Genomic DNA, 16,896 nt, shown 5'->3' on the forward strand with positions numbered 1-16,896 from the left:
TTCATTTTAAAACAAAAATGCAACTTGTATAATAAAATTCTTAACTTATGAAAATAGGAAAGTGATAATCTTTCCAAGTATTAAAACAAGACAGCTTTTTATGAATGGAGAATGAAAGTATTTCAAAAACACGAAAGGTGTGTCATTCTTTCTATGTTTGTCTTCTGAGAGTACCTGATATATAGATGGCTAAGCTGTTACATGAGGAATGAATGATGGGAGACGTGCCTTTTTATGAAAAGATGAATCACATTTGGTTTTGGGTATCTCTTGTCATGAATATACTTTCAAGGATTTTCATACGGTTTCATCCCTATGTTTTTTTTTTTTGTTTGTTTGTTTTTGTTTTAAAGTAGAGTGCATGTGCGTGCATATAAAATTACTTAGGCCAAGATTTAGAGACATTAGTTTTAGCCCCGCAATGAAAGGAGTTAGTTGTGTTTGTTGATACTAAGTAGTTTTTAAAAAGCACAGCCTTAAGTAGTTTTGTGAAAAGAGCAAAGCAGATCTAGAACTTGCTTTGACTGAAAGAAATAGGAACTAATTTCTTTGGTTGGAAGATTTTTGAATTAGCTATTTCAAAAAGCATGATTTCTGTTATTGGAAGCTTAGAGGTAGAACACTTTGATTGGACTTAAACATAGAATTGAAGTGAATCTCTTAAGTTCTTTGGAACCCAGGTTTCAAAGGAGCACAATAGAATGAATGGGGAAGAGGACAAAGAAACTAGAAGATTGGGTATAAAATGCAAGACTGGAAAATGATTCCCAAAGCAGGTAAGCTAGGCCAGTTTGATGAGATCTCTAAGAGCCAGGGTTAGAATGTGTCAGGTCATCTAGCCTAGTCTTCTGTGACACTGGAATCCCCATCTATTGTTCTTGCTGCTAACCACAACTGAACTGCCTCCAGTAGCAGAGGACTTACTGACTCCAGAGGTCCAGTTGTCCTGGTTTGGGAGAAATAGATACCTTCTTACTGATTCTTACAAAAGAAGGCTCTGATCCTTGTAAAAATTGTATATTCTGACCCCAGTTCCAACCCATATAGAAAGAATCAAAACAGGGTAGATCACAGGAGCTCACTGGTAGTTGAGTATTGAACACATATGCAGACCCTCCCATATATGCTTTCATCTAAAACAGCTGACTTTTATTGTTTGAGGATATGTGTAATGTTCATTGCTTTTCCTTATTTAACATTTTGAACATCTGTCAGTACATTTTAGATTCATTTCACATGCCATATATAAGCATTAAAAATAATGGTATATACTGTAGTTCATTCCACTAATTTTTTTCTTTGAGTTAGGGTCTCTGGCTAGCCTGGAACTTGTTACGTATATCTAGAACGCACAGAGATCCATCGATCTCTTCCAAGTGCTGAGATTAATGGTGTGTGTCACCTGAGGCTTTTCCTCTTTGTTGTTATTAATACATTAAGTAGTTCATGGGGGACAGATTCATTTTGTCTTCTACTTTTTACTTTAACCTATAAGCTGTTGTTTGTTTAGTATCTGGTAGTTTGTAAAAGTACCAGCATATTTTACTTCCTTCTTACAGTTTCATTCCACTCTTTATAATATTTGTTCCATGAGCTTGTTTAACATCTGAATTCTAGATAACTCTCTGGCACCACATCATAGTTTTTAAACTTTTTCCCTCTCATCCATATGTTTTGCAATTAAAGAATTAGCACTGTACTTCAGCCTCCATGCCTTCCCAACACTTCCTTGCATAGTTTCTGATTTTCTTTTGAAAAAAACTTGAAAGCTACCTATCTAGTATGCAAAGTTTTTCCTTTCTCCATCTCCAAACAACAAGACTTTCTTTCTATAGAGTAGTAGTCTGTTAGTACATCACTAACCAAGTTTCTACCAAAGTAGGTTCCTCTCATTTCTGCCTTACTCGACAGACTAATTACTAATACAGCAGCTGATGATTTTTATACGTAGGCATATGACAGAAACCAATCTAAGTCCTTGGCACATTGACTGTTTCAGTCATCTGCCACGGAGTTAAGAAGCATAGGTGCTATTGTTACCTCAGTAATAACAGGTGAGGAAACAGGACTAAAAGTCCAAGGTTGTACAGCTAATGTGTTCCCAAATCAGAAATTTTCTAAATTGAATTATTAATCTCCATACTGGATTGTTTGACAAGAGCTTTAGTTGCCTCTACCTCTTAGGAGCTGGGATTAAATGTGTGCGCCACCACTGCCCCGCCACTGGTGTTTTTTAAATGTGAAGTAAAACTAGTAAAAGATTAGCGGTCTTCTTATTTTTCCTTATTGCAATCATTCATTTACAGTTTTTATTTGCTGAATTTTTCTACAATTGTTTTAGTTTAGTGAAGCCCATGGGGAGAACCTCCATATCAAAAAAAATGGTCTTATTTGCATAAATGAAATGCCTGGAATTACAGAGGAAATCAGTTCTATTGAATACAGTTAAGAAAACATCTAACTTTGATTGCTTATTGTATTGGCTATTTTTTGGACTTATCTGGGAGAATTAATGGCAGGATAGATTAATGAAAGAAACCTAAGAAGGGACATTTGCTGGCTTTTGACTTTTTTTTTTTTTTTTTTTTTTTTTTTTTTTTTTTTTTTTTTAGCTCTGATTTTGTATTTCCAACAGACTCTCAGAAGTTTCCTAATTCGGTACCCTGTCAACAATTTACCTGCCAGGGAATTGAATACCTTTCCTAAGCTAGCTGCTTTTCTCATATTAATAATCCATCACTCTTGTGTAATGCCTCAAGTTTAAATCCACAAATCACATTAAAGTTCTCACCTTTCTACTTTGTTCAGTATCAAATTAGTCATGGAGTTCTGTAGAATTGTTTCCAGTCTGAAGAAGGCGCCCAAACCTTGCCATGTAGTAGGCAAGTGCTACTACTAAGCTACATCTCTATTCCTCTTCTTAGAGAGTTTTTTCTGTCTCTACACTGTTTCATTTCTCCTGTCCAAATTTAAGATTCTCTTCCTGCATCTTTGTCATTAACAAGCAGAATCCCCCCCGCCCCCCGCTGGTTTCTAGCATCCTCTTTTACAAAGTATTTTTCGGGTATTTTGGTTGGGTTGATAATGTTCTTACACCTATATCTAAAGTGCCACCGTAGAGAGATGTGTTCATACTTGTCAACTGATTCTATTAACCAATATATGTATGTTTTCATTTTTATAAATATATCCTAAGTTTTTAAAGGAAATAAACCACTTCTTCCACTTACTTTATATCTCCTCATAGTGCTAAATACAGCACTTAAGTGTTTTGAAAGATCTTTTTAAAAAAGATTAATTTGTTTATTTTACTTATATGAATACACTGTAGCTGTCTTCAGACACACCAGAAGAGGGCATCAGATCCCATTACAGATGGTTGTGAGCCACCATGTGGTTGCTGGGAGTTGAACTCAGGACCTCTGGAAGAACAATCAGTGCTCTTAACCCCTGAGCCATCTCTCCAGCCTTGAAAGATCTTGATAGGAGCCATCTTGAGGTAGTTCTAGTTCCAAAAATAGAAAGGAAAAGTTGACCTATTGTCTGCTGAATTATTACTGTAGGAATTGTTGGTGACATGCTAAGTCCCCCCCCCCCCTTTTTTTTTGTTTTTCCAGACAGGGTTTCTCTGTGTAGCCCTGGATGTCCTGGCACTCACTCTGTAGACCAGGCTGGCCTCGAACTCAGAAATCCGCCTGCCTCTGCCTCCCAAGTGCTGGGATTAAAGGGGTGCTCCACCACCGCCCGCCTCCCCCCCCCCCCCCTTTTTAAGACATGGTTTCATTGTAGCTCTGGCTGTCCTGGAACTTGCTCTGTAGATAAGGCTGGCCTTGAACAGACTAAGTCTTTATGTAAAAACCTTACTAGGAATTGTGTATGTATATAAAAATTTCACTAACACCACCATAATTTTTCCAAATGATGCATTTGAGTTTGTTTTATGGTATATATTCTTGTTGGTTAAGAAAACTACAGCTGTGGTCTTTTTCTACTATGAAGCCCTGTATTTGAACTTATCCGCACTCGTAGCCTAGGGCCTAATGTTACAATAGGTGTCTGGTAGACTTTTTCAAAAATCTTATTCTATCTAAAAATTAACTTATGCCTTAAAAGGAGATTATTTACTTTTAAAGACTTGGGAATATATCTGTGTGATTCTAAATGCAAGTTATAAAAACAGTTACAATGAGTAAGCTTTGTAGAAAACAACGTAGATAATTTTGCTAGGAAATACAGTTTTACAAAGGAGTCTTACAATAATATCTGGATCATTTCAGTAGGCATTAATAGTTTGATTTATGTTTATGCTTTATCTTTTGGCTGAATGTTTTTACTTGTGTTTCTAGGTTAAAACATCAGAATTTTATAGATACTCCCGACAGCTCCGATATGAAGTTGACCAAGCATTGAATTACTTTCAAAACGTTCACCAGCAGCCCTTGTTGGACATGAAGTCAAGCCGTATTCGTTCTGCCAAACCCCAAACTACAGTATTCCGAGGAATGATTGGACATAGCATGGTTAATAGTAAAATACTTCTGTTAAAGAAACCAAGAGTCTGGTGGGAACTGGAGGGTCCCCAAGTACCTCTAAGGCCAGACTGCCTTGCTATTGTCAATAATTTTGTATTCCTGCTAGGTGGAGAAGAACTGGGCCCCGATGGCGAATTCCATGCCTCTTCAAAAGTGTTCAGGTATGATCCAAGACAAAATTCTTGGCTGCGTATGGCAGACATGTCTGTACCCCGCTCAGAATTTGCTGTTGGTGTCATTGGGAAGTTTATTTATGCTGTAGCAGGCAGAACAAGAGATGAAACTTTCTACTCAACAGAAAGATATGATATCACTAATGATAAATGGGAATTTGTAGATCCTTATCCAGTTAACAAATATGGACATGAAGGGACAGTGCTCAATAACAAGTTGTTTATCACTGGAGGAATCACTTCATCTTCCACATCTAAACAGGTGTGTGTGTTTGACCCCAGTAAAGAAGGGACCATAGAACAGCGGACCAGAAGAACTCAAGTAGTCACCAACTGCTGGGAGAATAAGAGCAAGATGAATTATGCCAGATGCTTTCACAAAATGATCTCTTATAATGGCAAGCTTTATGTCTTTGGTGGTGTCTGTGTGATCTTGAGGGCCTCTTTTGAATCTCAGGGCTGCCCTTCCACAGAGGTGTACAACCCAGATACCGATCAGTGGACCATCTTGGCATCCATGCCAATTGGTAGAAGTGGTCATGGTGTGACTGTGCTGGACAAACAGATAATGGTCCTTGGAGGCCTTTGTTATAATGGTCATTACAGTGATTCCATTCTCACCTTTGACCCAGATGAAAATAAGTGGAAAGAAGATGAGTACCCTCGGATGCCCTGCAAGCTGGATGGTTTACAGGTGTGCAACCTACATTTTCCGGACTATGTACTGGATGAGGTTAGACGTTGCAACTGATGACATCTTTCTCCCTTAAAAGGAAAAAGGCAAATAAAGCATTTGTGATACAGTAGTTTAAAAGCATAAAGAAAAACCTCACCAGTTTTCCTATCAAAGCCATTGGTCTAATATTGTAAGTTTTCATTCTGTGCTAGCATCTTTCTTTTCCTTTCAGTGGCCTCAGACTCACGCAATAAGTTCATTTGAAGCACTAGCTCTTGAAACTACTTCCAAAAGCAGTTTATAAGCTGCTCCACTTACCTGGGAAGTTGACTTTCTGCTTTACACATTTCTTTCAGATGTTAGTGTAGTATTTGTGCATCTTCTAAGCGAAGACCAAGTAAGTGTCACTGGATATGATTTCAGTCCCTCTTTATTTGAACTCGTTGGAGATTATTTTAGTCTGCTATATGTTTTGGTTTATTATTTAAAAGTCTAAAACTCTTGACCTTTTTGCATGGCTTTTTGCTGAAAATGCAAAAATTTAAATTTTCTACAAAAGTTTTTTATATCAGAACACTATTTCTAAGCTGCCTTCTCTTATGTGCATTGCGTTAGTGAAAGCATACCCATGCTCATATACACCCTATAAATATATAAGGCACACTCCTTTTATGCGTGGCTAGGATTCTATATTTTTAAGCTAGTGCACTTGCACAAACAGTTCGCCATACTTGTTGAAATTTAGATGTAATAATGTCTTTAATGTATTAATGTTTTTAGAAAGTTAAAATAACTGGAGTCCTCATTGGTATCAAAGTAGTCTATCTTCAGTCCATACTGGTTCAGTAAAATTTGAACTCATAGTTCTGAAACATGTATGGATTTGCAAAAACTAATGTTTGGCATTTTATTTTCAAAACTAAATATTACATGTCAGTGTATGCTTTTTCTTGTTTAAAAATGTTTTTTCTTTGCAGTCTATTTAATGTTGGTTGCCCTGTTTTAGTGAGACTCAGAGTGGTCTGTGTTAAGCTCTGACCCTGCATCATACAAGCACTTTTAAAGAAAAGTTAGGTAATACCACACTCCTAAGTAAAAGCCCCTTAAAAGGAAGTGCAACTCCCGTTGTTTCTCTCCAGGCTGCTGCAGGTGTTGAATGTGGGCCAGAAACTCTTACAGTTTGAGCTCAGTTTTGACTGAGAGGTTAGGAACGAGTTATAATATTACTGGTTATATCTGCTTGATCAGTTAGTACAAAATATTCTGTGGCACTAGAGAGATGACAACCCTCAACATGGGTTTTTTGTTTTTTTTTTTGTTTTTGTTTTTTTTTTTGTTTTTTTTGTTTTTTTTTTTATTTCTGGAAGCTACTAGCATGAAGGATAGTCACCAGAAAGTCTCAAATAGCTGTTTTAAAGGCATTTATAATAAATAGTTTAGGATTAGCTGTACACTTCAACTCTTTAAATTCAAAGGAAGGAAATATAGCTGAAAAAAATTAAGCAAGAATGATCTGTGAGTAGATCATTGAAAGTGATATCATTGATGGCCATTTTCTTGTGAGCAGTCTGTATGTGATTAAAGCTTACCCTGGCATAGCTTGCCAGATCTGTGACTTTGGTGCAATATTGCAATGCCTTCTATATGGCTGCTGTTGTATAAATTTTTCTAGTTACTTTGTTTTGTTTTGTTTTTGCTGCTGGCACCATTGAATATAAAATGGAAGTGTGAAATCATGGAAATGTGAAGATTTTGGTTTCTTCTTCTCACCCTCTCTCCACACTGCAGTTCATAGTTTGCGTAAAGCCTGATTTTCAAAACTGTAAAACCAGAGGTGTGGAGTTTTAGGAAGTGTCAGGTACACAAGTAGCTTTTAAAAAGGAAAACCTTTTTTTTTTTTTTCCTTCAGGAATCAAAATAATGTCTTTCAAAATATATGGTTCTTCCATTTTCATTAGGTGGCCTTTCATTTATTTCTGATTTCTGAAAATAAAATTTGTTATTTGAGTTTCCCTTAGAATGTGGGTAAAATGTTTCTTTATTTTAAAAATAAGTTTATTTTGCTTTTGGAAACTATAAATTAGGTTAGCCATCTTATTTTTTAATATACTTAGAAGTTTATATGTGTTGCTTTAAATAAAATAATGTCTTCATTATTTTCCTTGATATCTTTTGTTGGAAATGACCAAGAAGAGGACATCAGACAGGGTACCCATATCAAAGGCTTTACACTCCAGTGGCAGTTCTCTGTAATTGCTTTGTTACAACTTCATAGTCTTGTGTAGGTTAACATCTGCACAAACAATTGAATATTCTTGGTCTTCCATTTGAAGATACAAGGCCAAGGTCAACGATTGTTTCAGAAAAATTCATGGAATCTTAACTTGAACTAATTCTGGGTTCAGCTTCAAGTAAGTCATGTCTGACTATAATCTTAGCAGTAATCAGTTTTGAGCTTTAAGACTAGTTGCTATTGCTTGGGTTCAGAATGTATGAGGAAACTGTAGTTTTAATTTAGATTATAAATCCACAAATAACTTTACATTCCCTTTTAAAATTATGGTTTAATAGCTGCAAGAGATTTATTTTTGTTATACTAAACTATGGAAATTTTCTCATAGAGTTTTTTTCAAGCCTTTCTGTGCTTCATTTGGAACTACTTAGTCTATATGCATTACATATGATCAAGATTGTCATTTTGGAAAAACTCAGTAAGTGATTTGAAACTATATGGTTTAACTGTTAGGATCTTTAAATGTGTCATCTTTTACTTCACATTTTAAAAACTAGACTTCACAAAAAGTAGCTGATTTTTTTAATGGTGTTTTAACTGGCACTGCTTATTATTATTTTTTACATGTCTTTGACCTTCCAAGTTTTGATGTTAAAGAAAATCCTTGCACTACAGGCTTTTCATAAAATACAAGATTCTCACATTGAAGGTTTTGTATTGGAAGAAATGCTACTGGTTTCTAAAGGCAAAGAATTATAGAATGATTAGCTTTTCTTGATAGCTTCTCCTGTGTCCTCCTTATTGCTTTGCTTTGTGTGAGTGTTACTCTAATTATGAATACTTACTGAGCCCTTCACATATCTTTTAAGAGCAGCACCTTTGGACACCTCATTCTGGGAAGCTTGAGAATCACAGTAAAGAACACACACACTTGTGTGGGAAGAAGTAAAATGGAGAGTTTTGTCTTAATTACATGAAACTAAGCTTTAAAATATTTTATAACAAATTATTTGAGCTGCATAATTAATCATGTCAAACGTTTTTTGGGACTATTTTTATATATGTATATGTGGGTGTAGGTCATAACATTTCAGTTTATAATATAAATTGTTATTTCAGTTTATAAGCTATCTCTCAGAAGAGACTAGCTCTCTTGAGAATACATAATTTAAAGTTTTAGACTGAAGTAAAACAACATAGACAATAGTGTAAATTAGAAATATTTGAGGGCTATACAGCAGTGAAACTGCTAGTGCCAGTTTTCTTGTTTGTCTACCACGTTTTCAGTTTTTTTTGTTTTGTTTTTGTATTCTAAACATTTTGAGAGATCATGCATTTGTTTAATTACATTTAGAGTTGGTTTGGGAATAAATATCTTCTAAAAAGATATTTATCTTAAAAATAAAATCCACTCAAAATTAGTTTCTAAGAGTTTATTCCTTCAAATATCCTGTAGGCAGACTGGAATAGATGATTCATGGGAATCCTATCCTTTCCTTGTACCAGTATAACTCCCACTGTTCCGTGAGTAGCCTTGAGAACGCCATCAGCTCTGTTCCATCCTAAAACATTTGGGTTTTCTTTTGACTTCTTTGGGAACAGCTGCATTAAAAGTTACTAATCAGTGTATCACTAAGGACTGGGTACTTTTTGAAGGAATGTTCTGAAGAGGTGACCAGAAAGGTTCTTTTTTCTTTTCATTTCTTTTAACCTAACTTGTATATGCCCTATGCTCTTGGGCATACTTTGTCTGTAGAAAAATATTTTGACCTTTAGGTACCTTTGGGGCCAGTAGTCAAATAATCCTAGGGCCGATATTAAAGTCTTAGAATGATTTAAGGTTTGCCTTTTATACCTGTTTTGAGAGCCTTTACATTTTTTTGTCAGGTTATTTTTTTTCCCAAGCCGTGGATATAATCTATTCAACATGTTTTATGCTATCCATTCTGTTTTTAAATTGAAAAAAAGTTAAAAGTGTTTATGAAGAAAAGTTTAAATAAAATATTTTTAATCTTTAAAACTATGTCTTTAACTGATTATTTAGTCTTTTAGTCTTTCATATTCAAGTCACTAATAACTTAGTAAGTTATTAAAGTTATTTAATAACTTAGTAAGTTATTAAAACATACTCTTTACTAAAGAGTATGTTTTGTTACGCTTCAACATGCCAAGAAAAGTGATTTCTACCAATGTTTTCCACAGAAAATTCAAATGAGAGCATTAGAGTAAATTGATTTATGGAAATGATCTAACAAAGCCAAGTAGTTAAAGATCTACTAACAAGAGTTTTGCAGTTTTACAGAATAGAAACAAAGAACTAAGAAAAAGCATATACAGCCCTCAACTTCACTTGGTGACTTTTAGGTTTTCTCTGACTTGTTTCTTTTGTTGTTCTTAAAGGTATTTCTGAATACTTTAGGCAAAGGACTTGGGTATGTGTACACACACACATACACCTTCTTTCACACGGACCCCTAAGAAACCTTAGCAGGAGTCCTGCAGACCTGAATCATTCAGATCCCTTTCCAGCTTTTCTCTGCATCACTTCTGGCAGTCTGTTCTTATATAGTTTCTGCATTCTGTTGTCATCTTTCAGTGTGTTTGTCGTCTCCAGCCTCAAACTGTCTTTCCCTTTCTCTGTCAATCCACTTATTTTATGAGGCCCAACTCAAATGCTTTTGTGATGGTTGAAGGAGCTGTCTCCTGATGATCTCAGGCATTTGGATACTTGGTCTCAAGGAGAGGCTTAGGTGTGTGGTCTTATTGGAGGAAGGATGTCACTGAGGACAGTCTTTGAAATTTCAAAAGACTTGTCATTTTAAGTGAGTTCTCTTTCATGCTTGTGATAGAGATGGAAGCCCTCAGTTCTCAGCTTCTCCATCCACATGTTTGCGGCTGCTGCCTGCTGCTTATGCTCTGCTATCATGGACTCTAATCCTTGGCACAGTAAGTTCAAAATTCTTCTATCATTTTCTTTAGTCATGATTTTTTTTTTTTTTCAGAGCTGAGGGCCGAACCAGGGCCTTGTACTTGCTAGGCAAGCAGTCTACCACTGAGCTAAATCCCTAACCCCTAGTCATGATATTTTAACACAGCAATAAAAAGTAACACACCTCTCCCCTTGAAACCTGTATTTCACATCCACTGAATTGGTTGTGTCTTCTACATTCTACATGTTTAGATGTCTGATTTCATTCATTTTGTACAATAGCCCAGTACAGAATTTTTCTCCATGCCTAGATCATAGTCTCTTTAAGTATAAATACCTTCTCTTACTACCTTGAATGAAAAGACCACCAGGGCTACCCTGTTATAATGTTCACAGTGAACTCTGAGCTGTGTTCATTGCAGCATGGCAAGTTCCATGTAGGTTAGTGGCAAATGCAGTAGGGAGTCAGATGAATGAGAAGTTAGAGTTCCCAGAGTTTTAGCTCTGCTTTCTTTATATCTACACACTTTCTACTCAATCTTAGCTACACCTACAGCTTCCCTTCCAACTTTAACTCTGTATTCTAACAGATCTGCATTTCTTGGGAGGCAGAGGTGGGTGAATCACTCTGTGAGTTCATGGCCAACAGCCTTCACTACAAAAAGAGTTCTAGGGCAGCCAAGACTACACAGAAATCCTGCCTTGAAAAACCAGCAAAACAAAACAACAAAATCCATGCATTTCTCAACTCAGAGGTCCAGCCTTCTGAACATTCCTTACATGTTTCATTGGCTTATAAAACTGAACACGTTTGACTATCTCCTGTATTAGTTACCTTGTTACTGCTGTGATAAAATACTAGAACAAAAGCAATTTAAGGAAGAGAGGTTACTCTGGCTTATGGTTTCATAAGGATAAGTGTCCTTATGTCATAGCAGAGTGCTGTGGCAGCAAGCAGTCATGGTGCTAGGGGCAGGAAGCAAAGAGCTCACATCCTCAAATGCAAACATGAAGTCAAAAAGAGCAGGCAAGAAATAGGCTAGACTTTTTACTCTTAAAGGCCACCCCAGGAACAGGATTTCCTCCAGCAAGGCCACACTTACTAAACCTCCCCAAATAACCAGCTGGTGACCAAGTGTTCAAATGCCTGAGATTATGGAGGACATTTATGTCTCAAATGTATTGTATTCCCTCTCTTCACACCTGGCCCACAGTTTTCCCTGGATTATGTGGTTCTGCCATAGCCTGTGGTAGTTCAACGCAGAAATCTGAATGGCCTGTTTTTACCTAATATATGAGTTTTCTGTCACCCATCTCCAGGTTTTTGTGTTTTTGTTTTTGTTTTTGTTTTTGTTTTTGTTTTTTTGAGACAGGGTCTCACTGTATATTCTAGGCTAGCCTTGAACTCTGTGTAATTCTACTTTAGCCTCCCTAGTGCTGGGAATACAGGTCTTCTATCAACTCATCTCTTGCCACTGTCAACTCTAAGCCATCTTCTTAAGCCATACTTGTCTGGTTCTGTCCTGAAATTTCTGATCAGCCTCCATAATTCTCTTTTACACACTGCTGCCAGAGAGAGAGAGAGAGAGAGAGAGAGAGAGAGAGAGAGAGAGAGAGAGAGAGAGAGAGAGAGAGAGCGAGCGAGCTCTGAAGCTAAATCTGATCCTGAGATTGAACATTCTCCAATGTTCGCCCCTATCTTGAGAATAAGACCTAGCTCACTAGTGTGCCATGCAAAACCTTTTAGCTTCCCCTCCTGCTCTCCCTGTTGGGGATGTAACCTTGCACTTGCCAGATAACAGCTTTACCACTGAGCTGCATCCCCAACTCCCTGGTCACTGCCATATATCCTATACTAACTATATAGCTATATAAGCCACATGGGTTTCTAAGTAGGCCATGCTTTTACAAGCCTCATTGCCTTTCTACCCCCACCTCCACCCTTTCCTCTCCTGGCTCACTCTTTTTTGGTCTTCACAAACCAATCTTGGTAACAAACTTTCTTGTCATTTTAAAATATCTACCTTTATGTCTTACCATAGCACCTTGTTGATACCTACATTTTACCTTTTCTGATGCCTGAAAACTGCCTTCTCCATTATACCCTTAACTCTAAGGATAAATACTGTCCTTTTTGTCTTCTAAGAATCTGACTGGCACATGGTAAGTCTTCAATAATTTAGAAGCAAGAATATTGGAGGAGTACCAACAAGATGTTCCTGGTGAAAAGTTGTATTACAGAACTTGCCCACAAAGGTTGCCTTCCGTAAAGAGTCTCCATCCATTTTTACTGCCACTGCTTTCATGACTGAAAGGCTGATGTGTACAGCTGTTACAGTTGTCAACAAATACTTCCCTTGACATCTCAGTATTTTTGATTCAGGCCAAAAATACCAAGTAAAACAGACTAAAAGTACTTGGCAAGACATCAGTCTCAAAATGTGGGGGTGAGAAAATAATTCACTGATCTCAATAATATTGGGAAGCAGTGCACACCAGTCCTCTTTTTTTAGAGAAGTATCTATCAGATTTAGCATTTTCATTACTAAAGGCTCTTAGAAGTTCACTTAACTCGTTCTGATTTTTCTTTATCTCCATGTAAACTAAATGTTTGATCACAGAATGCTTTTTAAAAAGTCTAGCTAAGGGGTGGGAAACATGAATCAGTTATGTTAAGAGAGAGAGAGGAGTTGGTTTTGATTTCCAGCACCCACATGGTGGCTCACAACCATTCATAACTCCAGTTCCAGATTGCACATGATATATAGAGGTGCATGCAAGAAAAATAATCATACACATAAATCCTAAAACCAAATTTTAGAGCATAGTTACAGAATTACAAAGAAAATGAGTATAGTCTCTAGTTGAGGCACTCTGCTTTACTCTGGACTGCATACTACAGGCCAAGTCAGATTCTAGGCCAAGATGACAGCATGCTGAGGGTTTTCTTTACAAGGAGGTTCTATCTTCTCCCTCTAGGAAAATAATTTGTACAACTAATTTGTACAACTTACAGGAAGTAGGGTTTCCAGAATGGCCAAACAAGGAGCCTAGCGAATCCTCTCCCTAAAATGCTGCTATAAGGGCTGTGTCAAAAACTTAAGTGTCTGTCTCTCCCCTCTCTCTCTTTCTCTCCCTTTCTCTCCCTCTCCCCTCCTCTCTCTCTCTCCCTCTCTCTCTGTCTCTCATATAAAATTTTATTAGAAGCAATTTTCCAAGCCTTTAAACTTCTTTGAAATCTTTTTAATGATTGCTCCATGTTCTGTAATCTAGCTATACTGTCATTTATCTGGCCCTGTCTCTAGTAATACACACTACACTTTGTTCTTTATTTCAAGGCTGGTGAGATGCCTCAGCTGGAAAGTGCTTGCTGCCCCAAGTCTCACAACCTGAGTTTGACCCCTAGGTCCTACTTGGTGGAAAGAGAACTAACTCTACAATCTGTCCTCGGACTTTTACAAGGGTACCATGATTTGTGCCCCATGGCATGTGCACACTCCCACACAAATGTCATAAATTTAATGTTCTTTTTTTGTTTATACTAATGCATCCAAACTTCTGAGTATTTCTCTAAAGTAATTTTCTGAAAATGAAATTTAGAGCATTCTATTTACTTACTTTTGTAATGCAGGGCATTGAACTTGGGGCCTTATGCATGCATAAGGGGGAATTTTATCACTTAGTCATACCTTCATGCCCCCAAATGAAGTGTTCAGAGTCTGTCACAAATATTGCTGGATTTGGCTCCAGCAAATTGTAGAGTGTTATACATATTAGTATTGGACATGACTTGAGTGCTATATCCTCACAGGTACTGATTGTTATACTTAAAAAAAAATCAGATACCAAATAGATGAAAATTATATTTTGATTCTAATTCTAGTTCCGTTTATCTCCTTCTCTCTTCTCTTTCCATCCCTCTCTCACCTTTATTTTGAGATAGGGCCTCATTATGTAGACCTGGCCTAAAATTCATAGAGATTTGCCTGCCACTGACTCCCGAGATTTAAGATGTAAGCCAGTTACCAGCTCAGGCCTTTTTCTCTTTTTTGTTCCTTTTTTTTTTCTGAGACAGAGTCATACTAGTCCAGGTTGGCCTTGGACCATGCCACCCAAGATGGCCTTGAAGTTGAGATCCTCCTGCTCCAGCCTTCCAAATTCTAGGATTATAGGTATGTGATGCCACTTCGTCTGGTTGTGTTACAGAGTTTTGTTGCTTTTATTTTAATATGTTTATGAGTGTTCTGTCTGCATGTATATCTGTGCACCATGTGCATAGTTGGTGCCTGTGGAGGTCAGACAGTTGTGAACTGCCATGTGGATGCTGAGAAGCAAACCTGAAGCCTCTGGAAGAGCAGCCAGTGCTCTTAACTGCTGAGTTCTTTCTCCAGCCTTCCATTATGGAATTTTGGCCATTCTTTCATCACATTTGAGTATACTATTTCAGACAGGAACCAAAATATATTCAATTACTGAGGCAATTAAAAGATTTATGTGCATGAACATTTGCTTGCCTACATGCATGTGTACTACCTGTGTGCCCGATGCTCACCAAGACCAGAAGAGGGTGTTGGATGTCCTGAACTAGAGTTACAGATAACTCTGTGAGCTGACACGTGGATACTGAGAACCAAGCCTGGCTCCTCTGCAAAAGCAGCAAGTACTTTTAGGTACTGGGCCATCTCTCCATCCCCCTGTTGAGGCAATTTTTAATAATTAGACAGTTGCATTTCACTAACTGTGGGACACAAACTGCCTAGAGAAAATCAAAGGGATGGGACATATACTGGTGAAGCAATATGACTAAGCATCAAATAGTTGTGCGAGAAGGAAGCTGATAAAGGCACTGTTAAAGGTGTATACTTTTAAAGGTTCCAGAGGAAACTTATTCAAAAGCTAACTTAACATTCTACTCATCTGGCTATCAGGATAATTCTTTGTAGGTCTCTCTTCTATAATGAAAATATATGTTCAGCTTTTTAATGTCTGTATGTATGGGAGCATATATGTTTGAGGGTGCATGTGCAAATCATTAGGAGGCCTGAGGTTGATGTTAGCAGTCTTCCTCAAGTTCCACCTTACTCGCTGAGGCAGTCTCTCTCATCATCTAGAGCTGGCCCATATGGCTAGTCTATCTGTCTATCTTGCTCTGGAATACTTTGTCTCTGCCTTCCAAGGCCTGGGAATATAGGTGGGTGGATGCACCCACTAGACATTTATATGGATTCTGGGGATCCAAACTGATCCTCTCAATTTTCACATTTGCACCACTCAATCCACAGAGCCACATCCTCAGCTCACCTTTAAATTCTCACTGAATACCTGCTATGTGGATGTCAGCAGGAGCCAAGTCAGCTTGGGGGAGAGGGCAACTGTGGTGATGCAGGCCTGTGATCTCAGTTACAAACAGAGACAGGAGAACTGTATGTTCAAAGCCTACTTGGGCAACCTAGTGAGATCCTATCTCAAAACTCAAAAAGAACTGGGGACATGGCTCAGTGGTAAAGCAGCAGGTCCTAGTAAGACACATGCTACCATAAACCAAGTAAGATCCACTTTGCTAATGATGGAATGTGAACAACTAAAAAAATATCGCTGAAAATAAAAAGTGCCAGAGGAAAAAGTAGCTTGTTGTGAGAGTTCAGGGGTTGTATTGCCATTGAGGAAGACAAGGACCAGTTTGATGGTAGAGCTGACTTTGTACTTGTCATGCAGGACTGACTTTTTACTAGGTCATGTAGATTAAATAGGATGTCTCAGTAGGGTGGATATGGGAAAGAAAGGGGTGCCAAGGGAAGAAAGACAGAAATACATGGGGAGGTCACACAAGGCAGGAGGCTCTGACCAAGGCATTCAACCCTGACCCTATGACTTTAATCTGCTAAGTGAACATTTCAATCTTTGACTCTGCTGTATTATGTAGCAGGCAGAAATAACATAAGATAGTGCCTAGCAAAATTTGTTCTCAATAAAATCAATGCCTGGACTCATTTTAACACAAGTGTTTATTCTGAGAATTTAAGAAAAACAAATGGCAATGGAAAATATTTCAGAGTTGGTAAAAAATTAACAATAAAAGTGACATTGTAAGGTATAGCCAAAATACATTGTAAACATGTGTAAAATTTTCGAATAATAAAAGTTAAACCAACGGTGGCAAAAACTATAGACCTGCATTTGTGATCTTAGTCTGGACTCCCCTGAAAAGAGAATTTAAGTATGATTAGTTTGAGAGATCATTCTAGGAATCGAAGGTTGGAGGGTGGGACAGAGAATGGAATCGCTGGTGTTGGACAGATGACCTCTCAAGAGAACTAACCGGCTTCACAATCTTGAGGACTGGAATTTGGATC

The 16,896-nt window shown here is 37.5% G+C and overlaps 1 protein-coding gene across 10 annotated transcripts in view; it reads left to right on the top strand.

The window, feature by feature from the left end:
* Positions 1–16,387, top strand: part of Klhl15 (kelch like family member 15) — a 56,263-nt gene extending 39,876 nt beyond the window's left edge. For all 10 annotated transcript variants that reach the window (XM_076918862.1, XM_076918864.1, XM_076918861.1 and 7 more), the window contains one exon: positions 4,347–16,387. In XM_076918862.1, coding sequence (XP_076774977.1) covers positions 4,347–5,456 — 1,110 coding nt within the window. In that variant the 3' untranslated portion in view covers positions 5,457–16,387. The remainder of the gene's footprint in view (positions 1–4,346) is intronic.
* Positions 16,388–16,896: the final 509 nt, after the last annotated feature.

This window comes from Arvicanthis niloticus, chromosome X (genome assembly GCF_011762505.2).
Source record: "Arvicanthis niloticus isolate mArvNil1 chromosome X, mArvNil1.pat.X, whole genome shotgun sequence".
Taxonomy (NCBI): domain Eukaryota; kingdom Metazoa; phylum Chordata; class Mammalia; order Rodentia; family Muridae; genus Arvicanthis; species Arvicanthis niloticus.